This window comes from Typopeltis vanoorti, chromosome 1 (genome assembly GCF_054136105.1).
Source record: "Typopeltis vanoorti isolate ZY-2024b chromosome 1, IOZ_Tvanoo_1.0, whole genome shotgun sequence".
Classification (NCBI taxonomy): domain Eukaryota; kingdom Metazoa; phylum Arthropoda; class Arachnida; order Uropygi; family Thelyphonidae; genus Typopeltis; species Typopeltis vanoorti.
In genome coordinates, this window is record NC_143549.1 from 26,694,049 (window position 1) to 26,711,204 (window position 17,156).

At 36.7% G+C, this 17,156-nt stretch overlaps 1 protein-coding gene across 1 annotated transcript in view; it reads left to right on the plus strand.

Annotated features, from left to right (window-relative positions):
* LOC150109852 (A disintegrin and metalloproteinase with thrombospondin motifs 9-like) overlaps positions 1-17,156 on the plus strand; it is a 605,150-nt gene that overhangs the window by 273,293 nt on the left and 314,701 nt on the right. The window contains exons 18-19 of the mRNA XM_090396355.1: positions 790-1,000; positions 11,358-11,522. Of these exons, the coding sequence (XP_090252481.1) occupies positions 790-1,000; positions 11,358-11,522 (376 nt within the window). The remainder of the gene's footprint in view (positions 1-789; positions 1,001-11,357; positions 11,523-17,156) is intronic.

The following is a 17,156-nucleotide window of genomic DNA, read 5'->3' on the forward strand; positions in this document are numbered from 1 at the left end:
TTAGCAGGGTAGGGGGGGTAGTAGTTTAAATGGGATAACAGTTATAGCAGTGCAGAAATGGTGTGTGTGTGTCGGGGGTGGGGAGAACGATGATGAGGCAACCATTTCCTCGAGTTTCATTGATTGTTTCTGATGATCCGGACTGTTATAGTCTGCATTGCCACTTCAAGTGGCTTTCATGCAGACTCCATTTGCTTGATGACAGCACATTCACTGCAAACATTTTTTAAATGATTAATCAGCCAGCAGGGTATTCTACAATGATCTGCTAATGTAAAAATATTAATTTATCTTAGTAAATATCATAGTGAATTTGATATGTTAATCACCAGCAGTTTTTTTTTCCACTTAAATAAACTCACAGGCTGATGGGATGTAAACATGACAATAGATGACCATAACTTTTGTACTAGATGATTGAATCCAATTTGATTTCTGCTGTCAGATTTCTTTCTTATGTTTAAATGGAATCAGTTTTGAATAAAAACATTTTAGAAAGTAGTAACTTTAATAAATTTGCATTACTGTGTGAAGTTTTAGTGAGCTCTGTTGTTTTTTAAGTATGCAAAATTAATCAGTTTTGTAGTTCTTCTTCCTCACCCCCCTCTCAAATAATTAAAAACTATGCTTTATACAGCTTATGCTAATAATAAAATATTTATTATTATTATATATTATATAAATGTATTTATTATATTATTATAATTTTATTATTTATATTAATAATTATTATATTATATTATATTATATTATATTATATTATATAAAAATAATTTTTTTTTTTTTCAGGTGGCACATTAGTGAGAAAACGGAGTGTTCTTCATCTTGTGGCAAAGGTGTCCTACATCAGAAAGTAACATGTGTTCAGGAAATGGAGAATGGTGGAGTTCATGAATTACCTCTTCATGTTTGTGATCATTTAGGATCCATGCCATCATTCATGGAAGAATGTGAAGGTCTGTGTGAAAATGTGCACTGGGCATACAGTGAATGGTCAGATGTAAGTGTTCATTTAAAATCTCTGCATGTGAATATCAGACCTTAGTAATCTAGAGAACAAGATTTCTCCAGACTGCAGTCACTGATGTGTAGTTTCACTGCCAGATTTTCCATATCATTCTACTAAGTATAATCCATGATATAAGAACAAGAAAGGTTGGGTAGTTAAGTTTATGCTGAATTAGATAACATGCATAATTAACATGTTATTAAATGTTATTATTATTATTATAAGATCCCATTATTATTATTATAAGAATCCATGTAATCAAAGACCATCTAGGAGGTCCCTTTGTCATGCACACAGCTCATCATAACATGCCTTACACACATTTGAATTCTCTGCAGACACCACACTCTCAGGAAATACATTCAAATCATCCACAACTCTCCGTGCAAAAACCTGCTTCTCACTCCCTTGCTCACACCATCCTGTTACAGCGTCCAGGAATGATCTCGTTCTCTCCTGATCTCCCACTATTTTATGAAAAACTTGTTCAATGTTAATAATTTGTATGTGTTAACCAACTTGTATGTCTCTATCACATCATCCCTCTTCCTCCTATCCACTAGACTCTGTAAATTGCATCTTCTTAACCCTTATTCATATTCAACATTCCAGAGACCACAAACTGTCTCGGTCAATTGCTTCTGGATCCTTTCCAATGTCTCTTCATTCTTTTTGAAAACCAGGTGACCAGATCTGTGCACAGTAGTCTGTATGTGGTCTATTCAAGACTTACTTTTACTTCCACAAGTCAGTGTCATCCACATCATTGCCAAAATTTGTTGTGTTGACCTCACAATTTTGATAATATGTCCCATTTTAGATCCTTATCCACCATCACACCTAGATCTCTTATTTTCTCCACCTCCAACAATATATCCCCACCTGACATAAATTCTAGATCCCATCTTTGTTTTCTAAATTTTAATTCCAGGGATGGAATTAAACACCTTACATTTCTCAACATTGAACTGGCATCCCAACTCCCTAATCCATTCACTCAGTTTATTCAAGTCTTCTTGTAAGGCCTTATCTATGTTATTTAGGATGGAAGAAAATCAGTGCTTTATAGAAGTTGTTACAGGTTTAAAAAAATATTTTTAAAGTCTGCCATAGCTATGAAGCATTCTCCTAACCTGAACAAGTATGGTTGCATTAAATTGCCAAAAATTTAGGAGACTGTTATCTTAAGATCACATAGCTGTAATACTTTTTTTCTTTTTTTACCACATTAGAGGGCACCAAATTAGGACCTTAGATCTTTTATCCATTTCAATTTCAATTGTTTCATTTAGTCATTGTCATGTGTTATTGTTATTATTATTATTATTATTATTATTATTCAGGACTCCATGGAGTCAAAAGACTCATCATGGGAGATCCCATCTTAGGAAACACAAAGTCTATCATACCACTCTTAAACTCATTGACTGTTCTCACTCTCACCACTCTATCATGCAATGCATTCCATGGTTCAATCATCCTCCATGCAAAGAAACCACTTCTCACCCTCTTTGACAAGGGGTCATAACTTCCCAGTATGGCCCCCTTGTCATCACTCTTCACACTGTTCAGCCAAGCAAAGGAACTCCCCAGTGTCAACCCTGTAACCACTCTCAACAGCCTAAAAGTCTCAATCATATCAGCTCTCCTTCTTCTATCCACCAAACTCTGCAGTCCACATTCCCTCAGCCGATCCTCATAACTAACATTGTACAGTCCTGAAACCATCTTTGTTATCTGCCTTTGTACCCTTTCCACAGTTAATTTATCCCCTTCAAATCTTGTGGACCAAATCTGTGAACAATAGTCTAAGTGGTCTGATCAGAGTCTTATTCAATGGAATGATAACTCTTTATCTCTGCTGGTCAGTGTCCTTCTCATTATTGCAGCAATCCTCTGTGTTACCTTCACCCCTTTGCAATATGTTCCCTAAATTTCAGGTTTCTATCCATCATCAACCCTAGATCTCTTGTCTCCCCTACTTCCTCCAGTATAGCTCCTCCAATAGAGTATGCAATATCCTATCCTATGTCACCTGTACACACTCTCTTACTCCACTGGTATATATCCCAAAACCTGGAAACAGGCCTATATTCAACCCATTCCTAAAAAGGACGACAAATCACTGCCATCTAACTATCGCCCTATCTCACTCACTTTAGTCCTATCCAAAGTAATGGAGAAAATCATCAACTCTCAACTCCTAATCTACCTTGAAGGTACCCGGCTATTAAGCAACCACCAGTATGGATTCCGTGAAAGCCGTTAAACAGGAGATCTACTCTCATACATCACCCATCACTGGACAAATGCCATGGAGAAATTCAGTGAATCTCAGGTAGTTGCACTTGATATATCCAAAGCCTTTGACCGAGTCTGGCACAAAGGCTTACTAAGCAAACTCCCATCATTTGGACTGTCTCAGTACTTCTGCAGATGGATTGCAAGCTTCCTGTCTGGATGCACACTATGTGTGATGGTAGATGGCTCCCTATCCTCTCACATCCAACTAATGCTGGGGTCCCACAAGGTTCAGTTCTCTCACCAACCCTCTTCCTTCTATATATCAATGACCTACTTCATTTGACCTCTAACCCAATACACAGATTTGCAGATGACAGCACATTACATTCCTCCCTTTCATTTGACAAACCCTACTCTACACATCAGGCAAGATGAAATATCTCGTCTCAGAATTACCTTGACATCAAGCCTCCTCGCATAAACACATCACAACCATTGCATCCTCAGCTTCCAAAAAACTAGGTTTTCTCTTTCACTCAAGATGCTACTTCACCTCTAAACTGCTGTTAACTATACAAGTCGCAAATCTCCCAGCTCTTGAATACTGCTTTCACATCTGGAGTGGGGCTCCAAAAAGCTCCCTCAAAATGCTTGACTCAATACAGAGGAGAGCAATTAGACTAATAAATGACCCATCCCTCACCCCCCCCCCACTTTCCCATAGATGCTTGGGCTCTGCAATCTGTATATTCTACAAATATTTCCATGGGAAATGTTCATCTGAAACAGCATCAATAATTCCCCCACTTGTACTAAGCCCATTGGAACACGTACAGCTGCCACCCAACATCCTTTCACAGTACACCTCGAAACCCACAGAACAAGTTTCTTTTCATCCCAGTACTGTGGAACAGTCTTCCCCAGATGTATTTCCCAAGGAATACAACATACAAGCGTTCAAATCAAATGTAAAGAAGTTTCTCCTTTCTCAGTCGCAACCCACCACCCATATATGGTACTAACATACTATAGGTTGACTAGCCAATCTCCTGTATATGGGCCCAACATTAAAAAAAAAAAAAAAAAAAAAAAAAAAAAAAGCTGATTTAGCCATTTTTGCTATGTGCCCTCTAAACTTCAACTCTCCCAATCCACCAACACTTCCAAATTTTTGGCTTCGTCAATTTCCTGGAGTACAGTTCCACCAATCTGGTGTATTTCTGATCATCTTTCCACCCCAAAAATGCATAACTTTACACTTTGCCACATTAAACTGACATCCATTCTCCTTAGCTCAGTCTGCCAATCTATCCAAATCATCCTGCAAAATTTTGACATCATGTATTCACAATTGCTTCACTGAATAGTGAAGCAATTGTGAATACATGATGGTCAGAAGCCCTGGTCGGTTCTCCACATTCCTTTAAAGGCTATGTAGAGGTCTCCTCTTAGTTATACAGCTTTGACCCTTAAGCACCCGATTCTGTGAGTTTTGTTATTGTTTTGCATTTCTTGTTTTCCTTTCCACAATATTTTATGGTGTTCTATCCAATCTTCTTTGGAAATTTGATTATTTCTTTTTGGTCGTTTTCTGCTGTTTATAGTTGCCTGAAAATTTTAAAACCTATTCTTTGTGGTGCATTGATATTCTGCTCTGATGATTTAACATATTTACTTCTTCTCTGTATATACTTCTGGAAAGCTTTCTGACTTCAGCCCATAATTTCTTATATTTTATAGAGTCATCAGTGTTTTTATTTCGCAAACATTTTAAAAGCCTGTTTTTTCCTTTCAATTAATTAATTTAAGTCATCATTCCAAGTTCTGAGCCATGTTTTTTTTCCTTGATTTGTATCGTAAACTTTCTTCTTCTGTTTTTAGTATGGCTTCCTTTATATTTTTCCAGTCAGTTTCAAAATTGTTTGTGGTTGGTTTTATTTTATCTCTTATTCTGCTTATTATGGCAATTTGGGATATATTTGACCAAATTGTATTCTTATTGGTTAAACCAAAATAAAAAATGATGGTACAACATGACAAAATTTCATGTCGGCTGGGGCATTGCTCGGTTAAACAAGGCCCCCGTTGTTTTCTCCAGGGAACCAGGGCGAACAACGAAAAGTCAGCTACTGGAACAAATCTGAAAGCACACCCCAACTCAATATCACCAGAGTTAAAGATTGGTACTATCAACATAAGAAGCCTGAATGGCAAAGAAATGGAGCTAGCTGAGGAATTAGATAAGTACCAGATCGACATAATAGGGATGACTGAAACAAAAAAGACAAAAACTGGTGAGATCTTTCTGAGCAATAAATACAAAATGTTATATTCAGACAATGACAATCAAATAAAAGAAGGGGTAGCCATAATATTCAACAAAAAATAATAGGCTAATCTTCTTGAATTGCAGGCAGTCTCAAGTAGAGTGATGTGGTCAAATATGAGAATGGGGAACTGGACAATGAGACTTATTTGTGCCTATGGTCCCACAGAAGGTTCTACTAAGGTAGAAGTGAGGAATTTTTTGAGGCACTAGAGAGAGATACTGACACAATGAAAAATGAAAAGTTGGTCCTTGTTGGGGATCTAAATAGCAGAGTAGGAAATGATTGTCAGTCATATAAAAATGTTTTGGGAAAATTTGGAGAAAAGAGCAAAAGCTAATAATAATGGCAAATACCTGTCGGATTTCTACTCCGGACATGGACTGGTTATTACTAAAACCATGTTCCAACATAAAAATGTGCACAAATTCACATGGAGAGAAGAGGCTAGGAATAAGAAAAGTCTCATTGACTATGTTATTGTTGATAGTGATGTTTTCTCCCTGGTGCAGGACACCAGAGCGTACAGATGATTTGAAATTGGAAGCGATCACTATTTAGTCTTGAGCAGGATAAAATTGAATTTCATATTGAAAAGAATAACATGTAAGAAAGTTTTATCGCGAATAAAAGTTGAGCAGCTTCAGATGTGAACTGTAGACTAAAATACACAATGATTATTGAAAAAAAAGTGAGAGTTTGAGAACAAGAACCAAACCTTAGAGATTCAGTGACCAACCTTGAAGAAAACCCTGATTGATTCAACCAGAGAGGCATGTGGTGAGGTTGTGTGCAAGGATAGAAAAATCAGAACTCCATGGTGGATATAGGAAGTTAAAGAGGCAGTGAAGGAAAATAAGAAAGCATATTAAAAGTTCCCAGCAAATAAATCAGCTTGTGCTCTTATAGAATACAGAGATAAATGTGAGAAAGCTAAACACTCTATAAAACTAGCTAAACAAAAGTCATGGGAGGACTTTGGCAAGAACATAGAAATTAAATATCAAGAAGGTGGCAACATATTTTGGAGGTTGTTGAAGAAGCTTAGGAATGGAGGAAAGAGTGCTGTAAAAGGAGTTAGAGATGATAAAGGTGACATGAAAACGGGAGAAAAAGATATCCTTGAAATATGGAGTAATTACTTTGAAAAACTGCTAAATGAAACAAGCAGTGATAGCAAAGTGGTAAAAAATACTCAACAGGCATACAGTCAGGAATACATATCCATACTGGAAGTAGAAAAAGCCATCAAAGGCTTGAAATATGGAAAGGCAGCAGGAGTAGATGATATTCGACCAGAAATGCTGAAATATAGTGGTATAAAAGTGTTACAGTGGCTACAATTCATAGTTCAGAAAGCCTGGACAGAGGGACGAATTCCTGATGATTGGAGTAGAGCTCTAATAGTACCCATACATAAAAAGGAAAATAAAACGGAATGTGAAAATTACAGAGGTATTTCCCTACTGAGTGTTCCGGACAAGATTTATGCCAGTATACTTGAGAAACGGTTGAGAAGAATTGTGTAAGAAAAGCTTGGTGTGAAGAACAAGCTGGATTCAGTCCAAATAGAGGCTGTCAGAATCAGATCTTCACTTTATGACAATTAGTTGAGTAAACATGGGTACATAACAAAGATCTGTATTTACGTTTTGTCGATCTGGAAAAGGCATATGACAAGGTGTCAAGAGAGAAGCTGTTCAATACACTACAGTTATATGGTGTCAATGGGGCATTATATCAAGCAATACTTTGTCTTTGAGTTGCAAGTCAGCAGTCAGAATTGAAGAAAGTACAGGAAGCTAGTTTAATGTTAAATCTGGTGTGAGATAAGGATGTACATTATCCCCTCTGTTATTCATTATCTATATGGATCACATTATGAAGGAAAGTGGTATTAAACATGATATCAGAATTGGAGATGTTAATGTCAGCTCTTTGCTTTATGCAGACGATGCTATACAACTGTAGTAATAGATATGGTATGAAGGTCAGCAATCAAAAGACAAAGAAATGAAAATAGGTAGAATCGTTGAAAATGTCAACTGTGTTTTTAACGGTGAACCTGTGGAACAAGTAACACATTTCAGCTACTTAGGCGCGATTTTTAGTGAAGATGGTAAATTAAATATGGAAATAGACAGCAGAATCAACAAAGCTAGTATGGTAGGAAGTCAATTGAATAAATTCATATGGAATAAGAGAGAAATTAGTCAGAACACTAAATCATCAGAACAAGACAGTGTTCAAACCAGTTTTAACTTATGGATCTGAAAGCTGGGTCAGAAGTAAAACACTTGACCAAAGACTAGAGACCACAGATATGAGAATCCTGAGAAAAATTAGGGACACGAACAGATGGCATCAATGGCAATATCATATTGAAAACAAGGATATTAGGAAAGAATTTGATATTGTCAGCATCCAGGAATGTGTTAGCATAGCTAATCTCAGGTGGTATGATCACTTGAACAGAATGGGTGAGGAAAGATTAGCAAAACAAGTGTTCTCTGCCAGGTTGGCAGGAAAACGACCCAGAGGTAGACCAAGATATAGGTGGGTTGATACGGTACAAAGTGCCTTAGACGACAGAAATATAAGATCTGATAATATTGGAGTCTTGATAAGTAACAGACTGATCTGGAGGAAAATTGTAGATAGGAAGTTAGTAATGATGTAAATTTTTCATGTAGTACTATCATATCCTGTACACCCCCTTGAGGTACATGTCAGGAATTTGATATTGATGATGAACTCACAGGATCTTTCATACATTTAGTTCAGTATTTTGACTAAATTCTCTCTTATTCCAAATAAATGTATTTAGTTGATTTTCTACCATGCTAGCTTCACTAATTCTGTTATCCATTTCACTTTAATTTGCCATGTTCACTAAAAATTCTGCCTAAATATCTGACTTGTTTTATTTGTCCTGTAAGCTTTCCATTTAAGATGCAGATGATGTTTTAATGCTCCTGCTATTTTCATGAACTTTGTCTTTTTGCTGTTGATTTTCAGACCAAATCCATTATAGTAGTTATTCAGTTTAGTCAGGGAATCTTGTACACTTGTACTAGATTTATTTAGAATGATATTATCATCTGCATAAAGTAAAGATGAGATTATTTCCAATTTTGACATTAGTTGCATTTCAATACTTGAGATCTTACTTCATAAGTAAGAGTGACTAAGTCAATGTCAGGACTTTGGAATGCTGGCTGTGAAGAGAGGTTGGAGCAACGTGGATTGAGAGTTTTAAGTTAGTGAGAGGATTTTATCATTTTATCAAATCTACCATAGGTTAGTCTTAGGTAAAGTTTCTCTTCAGTACTCATTCATGACAGTATTGAGGAAGAGAAACTTTACCTAGTGGGATATTTGCTTCAGAAGTCCATTCTTGGTTGTGTCTTCTTTACAATGTGCCATACCATTTGTATTTTTCAATGCCACTGTAAACCATAGTCTGGAGATTCCTCTGTTGCAGTGATTAGTGCCCAGATTATGTCTATCCACATTCAAGATAGTTTCTCTCTAGATTTCAGAATTCTATCTTACTGCCTATAAGACTTATAAGTCTTCAGGCATTAAGGGTGATGATTGCCACACCTCTAGCACTGATTATGACTGCCTTGGCTGAACAAAGAAGAACAACTTTAATGCTGAACCATTCCATCAACACTACCACATTTCAAGATGTTAAACATATTCCCTCCCACCATCGGTGGATTGAGGATTGGACTTGCCTTCTGCTTGGATTTGAATATATAGATATAATCAAGACAATAATCAATACTCTGCTGAACTGAGCTTAAAACTCAGGATAAGAAACGATAATAAAAACTGCAGAACAGGCTGTCAGAATATAGGAACTCTGGCAGATATTGCAAAGTGGTGTTATTGAAGACATAGCATACATGTCAAAAGAGTGTAACAGTGTGAGGATTATGAGCAGATGGGGTTGGACTACTGGCTATCTGATAGGTATCAACAAGTTGTGTATGGGGGTGCGATATCCAGGAAAACGAAAATTACTAGTGAAGTGCCTCAGGGATCTGTTTTAGGGCCATTACTGTTTAACTTGTATATTAATGATATTGGTGAAGATTTGGATGGAGATATTCACTTGTTTGCAGATGATGCAAAGTTGGGATGAACCATAAAGAGTAGTGAAGATGTTGTGGCCTTGCAAGAAGACTTGAATAAATGGAGTGATTGGGCACGGAAATGGGGATGTGAGTTCAATGTTGCAAAATGTAAGGTTTTAAAATTTGGAAAACAAAGATGCGATGCAGAATTTATGCTTGGTGAGAATATATTGTTGGAGGTAGAGGAAATAAGAGATCTGGGGGTGATAGTGGATAAGGATCTAAAATTTAGGGGACGCATCACCAAAATTGTGAAGACAACACAAAGGCTTCTGGGAATGATGCAGAGGACACTGACGTGTAGAAGTAGAGAGATTCTTGTTCCGTTGTATAAAGCTTTGATTAGGCCACACAGGGACTATTGTGCCCAGCTTTGGTCACCAGGTTTTCAGAAGGATGAAGAGATGTTGGAAAGGGGTCCAAAGGCGAATGACTAAGGTAGTTTCTGACCTCTGGAATGTCGAGTATGAGGAAAGATTGAGAAGATGTAATTTGCAGAGTCTGGTGGACAGGAGGAAGAGGGGAGATATGATAGAGATCTACAAGTTGGCATGATCAATGGTGGAAAAGTTCTACAGAGAATAGTGGGCGATCAGGGGAGAACCAGAGGTCATCCCTGGAAACTGTATAAAGAGGGCGTGAGTAGGGGAGTGAGAGGCAAGTTTTTTCGTGCAGAGTTGTGTTTGATTGGAATGCCTTGCCTGAGAGTGTAGTGTCTGCAAGGAGTTTGAGTGTGCTTAAGACAGGGTATGATGAGATGTGTGTGTGTGTGTGCGTGCGTGTGTGTGTGTGTGTGTGTGTGTGTGTGTGTGTGTGTGTGTGTGTGTGTGTGTGTGTGTGTGTGTGTGTGTGTGTGTGTGTGTGTGTGATAAAAGAACCTCCCAGATGAGTCTTTGACTCCATGAGGTCTTGGAGTAATAATAATAATAATAGAGAATAAGTTAAACGACAAAAGTTGGATAACAGTAGTAGAACCTCACTATTATATTAACGTAGGATTGAGGAAGCCTGACCTTGTAGTAATGAAAAGAGATGAATTGGTCAACAATGTACAGGTCATAGGTGCTGGACTACCACTGACTACCCTCTATTGTGAGATAATTTCCTTCTTATGCCTGAAACCAAAACCTGATTCATCTACTTCAAGAAAAACACCACATTACATTGTGCAAAATTTACCTCTGAAACAGTATCATTTTATGATATATGTAGTTCAACAAAGTTAGACTGCCTGATTTTGGACTACTCTCTTGAGCTGATTTTAAGATACTTTCCTTTCCTGCCTTGCAGGACTTCTTGATTCCCTGGATCTGGAGTTGGATAACACAGGATATTGCTATAGTTTAGGGCTTTTGCAGTCTTACATATAAGGTCATAGTATATAGCACTGATTTCAATGAGGAGGTAGGAATATGAAATAAAATAAATTGCAACCTTTTGTGGATAGGTTTAAAATACATTAAAGCAAAATATTTTTTAAGCAAAATGACTTGTTGATGATTATAGAATAATTGATTTTAATTATATTTTTTTATTTACATTTTTATACCGTTTTATATTTTATGAAAAAAAAAAGTTTCTCATCTAATGTTTCACTCTTTTTTTTTTTTAAATCTATTTCAAAAATATTAGTGTTCTGCTACATGCAGTATTGGTGAGCAGAAACGAATTGCTACATGCTTAAATGATCTTAATGAAGTACAACCAGAGGATAGATGTGAAGCAGAAAAAAAAGTAATACTACAGAAATGTAGTACAGCAACCTGTCCACAGTGGAAAGTGGGAGAATGGGAAGAGGTATTTATTCTTTCTTTAATACACCATATCATTTTTAATATGTAAAAACATGATAAAATATGAACATAATGTAAACTTTCATGATAAAGATACTTTGGTTTTTATTATCATAATTTTAATCAAGTCAAATTAACATGTTTTGCTACCTATTATTGCTTTTTTTTTTTTCTTTCTGGTTCTGTGATAACATGCAAGTAATAAAAAAAAATAATAATACGTGTAAAATTGTTTAAACAAAAAAGTGATAAAACAGGAAGAAACCATATCTCGTTTTGTATAATATCATTATTTTGTTTTATTAGTCCATTACGCTCACCTTAATGAACTAATTGATTAACATGTTTAACAACACTGATATGGATCGTATGGATCCCACTTAATATTTGTAATTAGTGAAATGGTAATGGTTGGAGCAGTTGAGGTCTGAAGTGTTACAGGATTTGTTTTTATTATTTAAAAAAAATCAACTCTCAGTTTCTGTAAAAAGCAGGGCACCATTTGAATAATTACTTCACTGCATTCTTTGAAAGGATATGTAGGGAACTATTATTGTAGATCAGCCTATAGAAGAGATGTTGAGGTGTGTAGATAATTAGACCTACTTTTATTTATTTATTCTTTTCTCTTTTTTTTTTCATTTGTTTCTAATTTCATAGCTTTGGATAATCTGACTTTAAAATAAATGAAAATTTATTTTTGTCTCCTGTCTCTTATATGTACATACCTATTTATTTTTTGGAAAGGATTGGTGCATTTTTTTGGCAGTTAAAAAGTTTGCCAAAAAAGTCTCCTTATTCAAAAGTTACATGCATTCAACTCCTTAAAAAGCTTTAACTTTTGTATTGGTATGTAAACTTGATGCTTCATCCTAGAGAACATGTCTGCTATTTAAAAGTGTTGATATCATATTTTTATAGAGTGGTGGAAAGATTTGGCAAGAAGATAATGATAAATATGGGTTGCATTCTGTTATTTTTTTATGTCCTAACATCTAAGGCAGTGTATTGTTACTGTCCATCTGAATAATAAATTTTATCTTTAGATATATTTCTTTTGAGAAAGGCAAGGAAGGTGTTTCCATGTTTCCAAACTAAAAAAAAAAAAAGTCATAAAGAATACTAGTATTATCATCACAAGACCTCCATGCAGCAATAGAAATCCTTGGGGCCAATCCTTACTATCAAATCACACCCCAAACTCATTTACTATTTTTGCACTCACTGCACACTCATGTAATGCATTCCACTTGTCTACCATATACAGTTTAAAGGTATGGTCTTTCTTCTGTCTTTGTTCAGCTCTATGAAAAAAAAAAAGTCATCTGCATTAATCTAGTACAAACCTCTCACCACCTTATTATTAATAACAGATCTCATGGAGTCAAATGATTCATAAGTTCACAATATCACATTCATCACTCTGTCAGGCAATGCATTTCACTCACCATGCAAAGAACCTGCATGGCAAGTGGCTATCCATTGTTCTGTCTCTTCTCCCACTCTATGAAATATTTCTTCCACATTGTTTGGTAACAACACTTTATGAACCTAAATGTTTCAGTCCTATTCATGAGGCTTTGAAAATTGCATTCCCTCAATCTATTTTCAAACACCCCATTCTAAAGACTAGCTACCACCTTAGTCACTCTTCTCTGGACCCTTACTAATATATCCTTATCGCCATTGGAAAACTGAGTAACCAAATCTGCATACAGATTCATATGAGACCTAATCAAGGCCTTATACAATGTAACCTCTTTATCCTGCATGTTGAGTCCTCTACATTATTGCCATAATCTAATGGAATGACTTCATAACTTGTACAGTGAGACCCCTGAACTTCAGGTACTTGTCCATCACCACCTCCAGATCTCTTATCTCCTCAACCTCTTCAAAATTTCCCAACTAAGTCTATACTTCATATTCCATTGTTGCCTATCACATTTCAGAACCTTACTTTGCAACATTAAACTGATAGCTCCACTCACTTGCCCACTCATCAAATTTATTCAATTTATCCTGTAAGGCCACAAACTCTGCTTGAGTCCTCATTCTTCTTTTTCAGTTTTGCATCATCTGCAAACATTTACATATCCCTAGTTGAACAACCTGCCCAATATCATTAATATACATGTTAAACAACAGTGACCCTAAAACAGATCCCCACAGTATACTGTTAGTGACTTTCCTCTTTTGGGATACTTCCCCTCCCCCTCATACACAATTTATATTTGGGGTGTGGTCTTTCTCCTCTCCAGACTATGTAACTGCATGTCCTTATCTGACTTCATATCTAGAGACTTGATGCTTCTGTATGGATTATTTCTAAATGCTTTTCAACAGAAGATGAACTAGCCAGTAGTATTTGAACTGACAGTATTTTTCCTTCTTTAAACTTGGTATGTTCATTCAACTGTGAAAAGGCATACTGGCATTTTTAGTGCAGAATACATGCAGTTGACAGACATACATACATATAAGATCGTCATATGTGTAGTTGCTTTGACCACTCAGACCAATCCTGACACTTTTGGGTGGTCACTCTTCTATGGAATCTTTCATAATCTCTTTGAAAAGCAGAACTGATTAAATGTTATTATTGTTATTATTAATCTGAGACGTTCAGGTAGTCAAGGGCTCATTGAGAGAGAGATGCTATACAATCACCCAAACCACCTGTCATACCTTCTCTTAAACTCATTCACACTAGATGCACTCACTGCTTCAAGAAGCAAACTATTCCACTCACTCAATCACTGCTCTGTGAGAGAAAATCTAGCTCTTACCCCTTTTTTAACTACTAACAAACTTAACTTCCATGGATTACCCTATGTTCTCTCTCCATCTTCCATATAATGAAAACTTTCATCAAACTATATTCTATTAGTTTGCTATCTGTTGTCATAATCTGAATTCTAGTAATCCCAATATAATCTTTGTAATTCTTCTTTGCACCCTTTCTACAGTCCTCAAGAGAGCAAATCTACACACAGTAATCTAGGTGTAGTCTTATCAAGGCCTAGTAAAGAGGAAAAATGACTTCTTTATATCAAGGTTCACTTTAATATCGCAATTATCCTCTGAGTTGTATTTGCACCTTTTGCTATGTCACCTTTGAATTTCAAATTCTTATCAACCATTGGACATCTGATCAGACCACACTTGGTGGTCTGATCAGAGTCTTATACAACAGCATAATAACTCTTTTATCTCTGCAGGTTCAGTGTCCTTATCATTATTGCAGCAAACCTCTGTATTACCTTCACTACCTTTGCAATATGTCTTCTAAATTTCAGGTTTTTATCAATCATCAACCCCAGATCTCTTGTCTCCCCTACTTTCTCCAGTATAGCTCCTCCAATAGAGTTTGCAGCATCCCATCGATGTGTCCCAAACTTCAAGACCTTACATTTTGCTGCATTCATTTACCCATCTATCTAGCTTATTCAAATCCTCTTGCAGGGCTACCACATCTGCACTATTACTAATAACCCTTCTCATCTTTGCATCATCTGCAAACAACTGAATATACCCCTGCAATCCACTGACAATGTCATTGATATAAAGGGGTTAAACAATATAGGTCCCAGTACTGAACCCTGTGGGACCCCACTTGTAACCCTCTGCCTCCTTGAAACGTTCCCACCATACACAACTTTCTGATACCTATCAGACAGCCAATCCTGAATCCAGTTGACCAACCTGACATCCAGACCCATGTGCTGTAACTTAAATAGCTTATCATGTGGCACCCTATCAAATGCCTTCACCAAGTCCAAGAAAATGCCAGTATATGCCATTCCCTCATCTACTGTTCTTGTCACTTTATTATAAAAGGCTAGCATATTGCTAAAACAAGAGCATACCTTCACAAATCCATGTTGACTCTCACAGATAACCTCACCTGCCCAATGCTGTATACAGTCCCTCACTAATTTCTCCAAGATCTTAACAACTACTGATGACAAACAAACTGGCCTATAATTAGACACTTCCAATCTGCTACTGCCCTTATACAATGACACTATCTTACCTTCCTTCCATTCCCTGGGTACCTTCCCATAGTCAGACTTTCATTGAAAAGCTAGATCAATGGAGCTGTCAGTTCTTTAGCACATTCTCTCAAAACCTGTGGTGAAATACCATCCAGCCCCTCAGCTTTACTGACATTCAGAGTTCTCAGTATTTGGAACACACTCTTCTCTTACACCTCTACACCTCGAACTTCCCTATCCCTCTAGTATTAAAGCCTATTTCTCCAGGATGAAATACTCCAATAAAGTGTTCATTGAACAACTCCACTATGTCCTCTACATCAGTCATTCTATTCCCATTTTTATTACATAATGTCATTCTTCCACAATCATTTCTCCACCTACTGGCCACATAGCTAAAAAATTCCCTAGGATTTTCTTTAGATCTTAGGGCCAATCTCTTCTCATATTCCAGTTTCACCTTCCTTACCATACTAGTCACTCTCCTGGCCTGTGCCGTATATTCTTCATGCATCTTTTCTTCACCTGTCTCCTTATATCTCTTCCATAGCCTCTTTTTCATATGCAGTTCCTGTTTAATATTATTTGTCATCCACTTTACTCCAAATTGTGTCCTCTTCTTCACCCGTGGTATACAACTTACCATTGCTGCTGACAAATATTCCTTCACAATTTGCCAAGCACTAATCATATCCCATCCTTCCAATTCCTCCCTCCATGAAACTTCCCCAAGTTGACGTCTAAGACTATTATAATCACCTGCCTTATAATTCCACATACATTCCTGTCTCTTTGATACTCCTGCATATATTCATCTTTCAAGTCAAAATCACATGGTTCAAAATCACATCAGAAGAGTTATTATCAACTCTTCTGATGCTATGGCCAAATCCAGTACTCTTGTTCCCTCCATTACATGTTGCCTAAGACATTTGTCTCTCAAGAATTCTAGAAATTCCATTCCCTTATTGCTACATGCATCTTCCTCTCCCCAATTTATACTGCTGTAGTGAAAATCTCCCATAACAACCATTCTTCTTGCACTTGCCAAACTCAACTGTCTAAACATCTTCTGGTCCCCACCCTCTGTGCTCCTTGGTCTGTAGCAACACCCCACTAAATATCCTATCTTGCCCACCTCTACCTCCTGCCATATGCTTTCAAAATCAATATAGCCTTCCAAAGCTTCCACTCTTAGAGAACATAAGTTGTCACTTATCGTAAGCAATACTCCACCACCACGTTGTCCCTTAATTTCCTGCCGAAAAATGCTGTACCCAGCTTGCTTGTCATCACTGTCATAATGTTATATGCTTTCTTCACAGTTCTTGCACTGTACTCCACAAAGTTCAGCTCCTTGTTTACGATCACTTTCATTCTCTTATTCACTTGCTTTAATATATCCCTGCCATTTTTGAATATGGATCTTTCCAACCACAACAACCAGCCAATCAAGCTGGTTGTTGTGGCTGATGCATTTTCACGTAGTCTGCTCCAATCCTCTTGGAGACCAACATTCATTCAACATTGTTCATAGAATTCCTCACTTGTATCATTTGCAAACAACTGCATCTCTTCCATTTAAATTTCTCTCAGTGTCATTAAGTTGAACAACAAAGAGCTTAAAATAAAATCAGAGC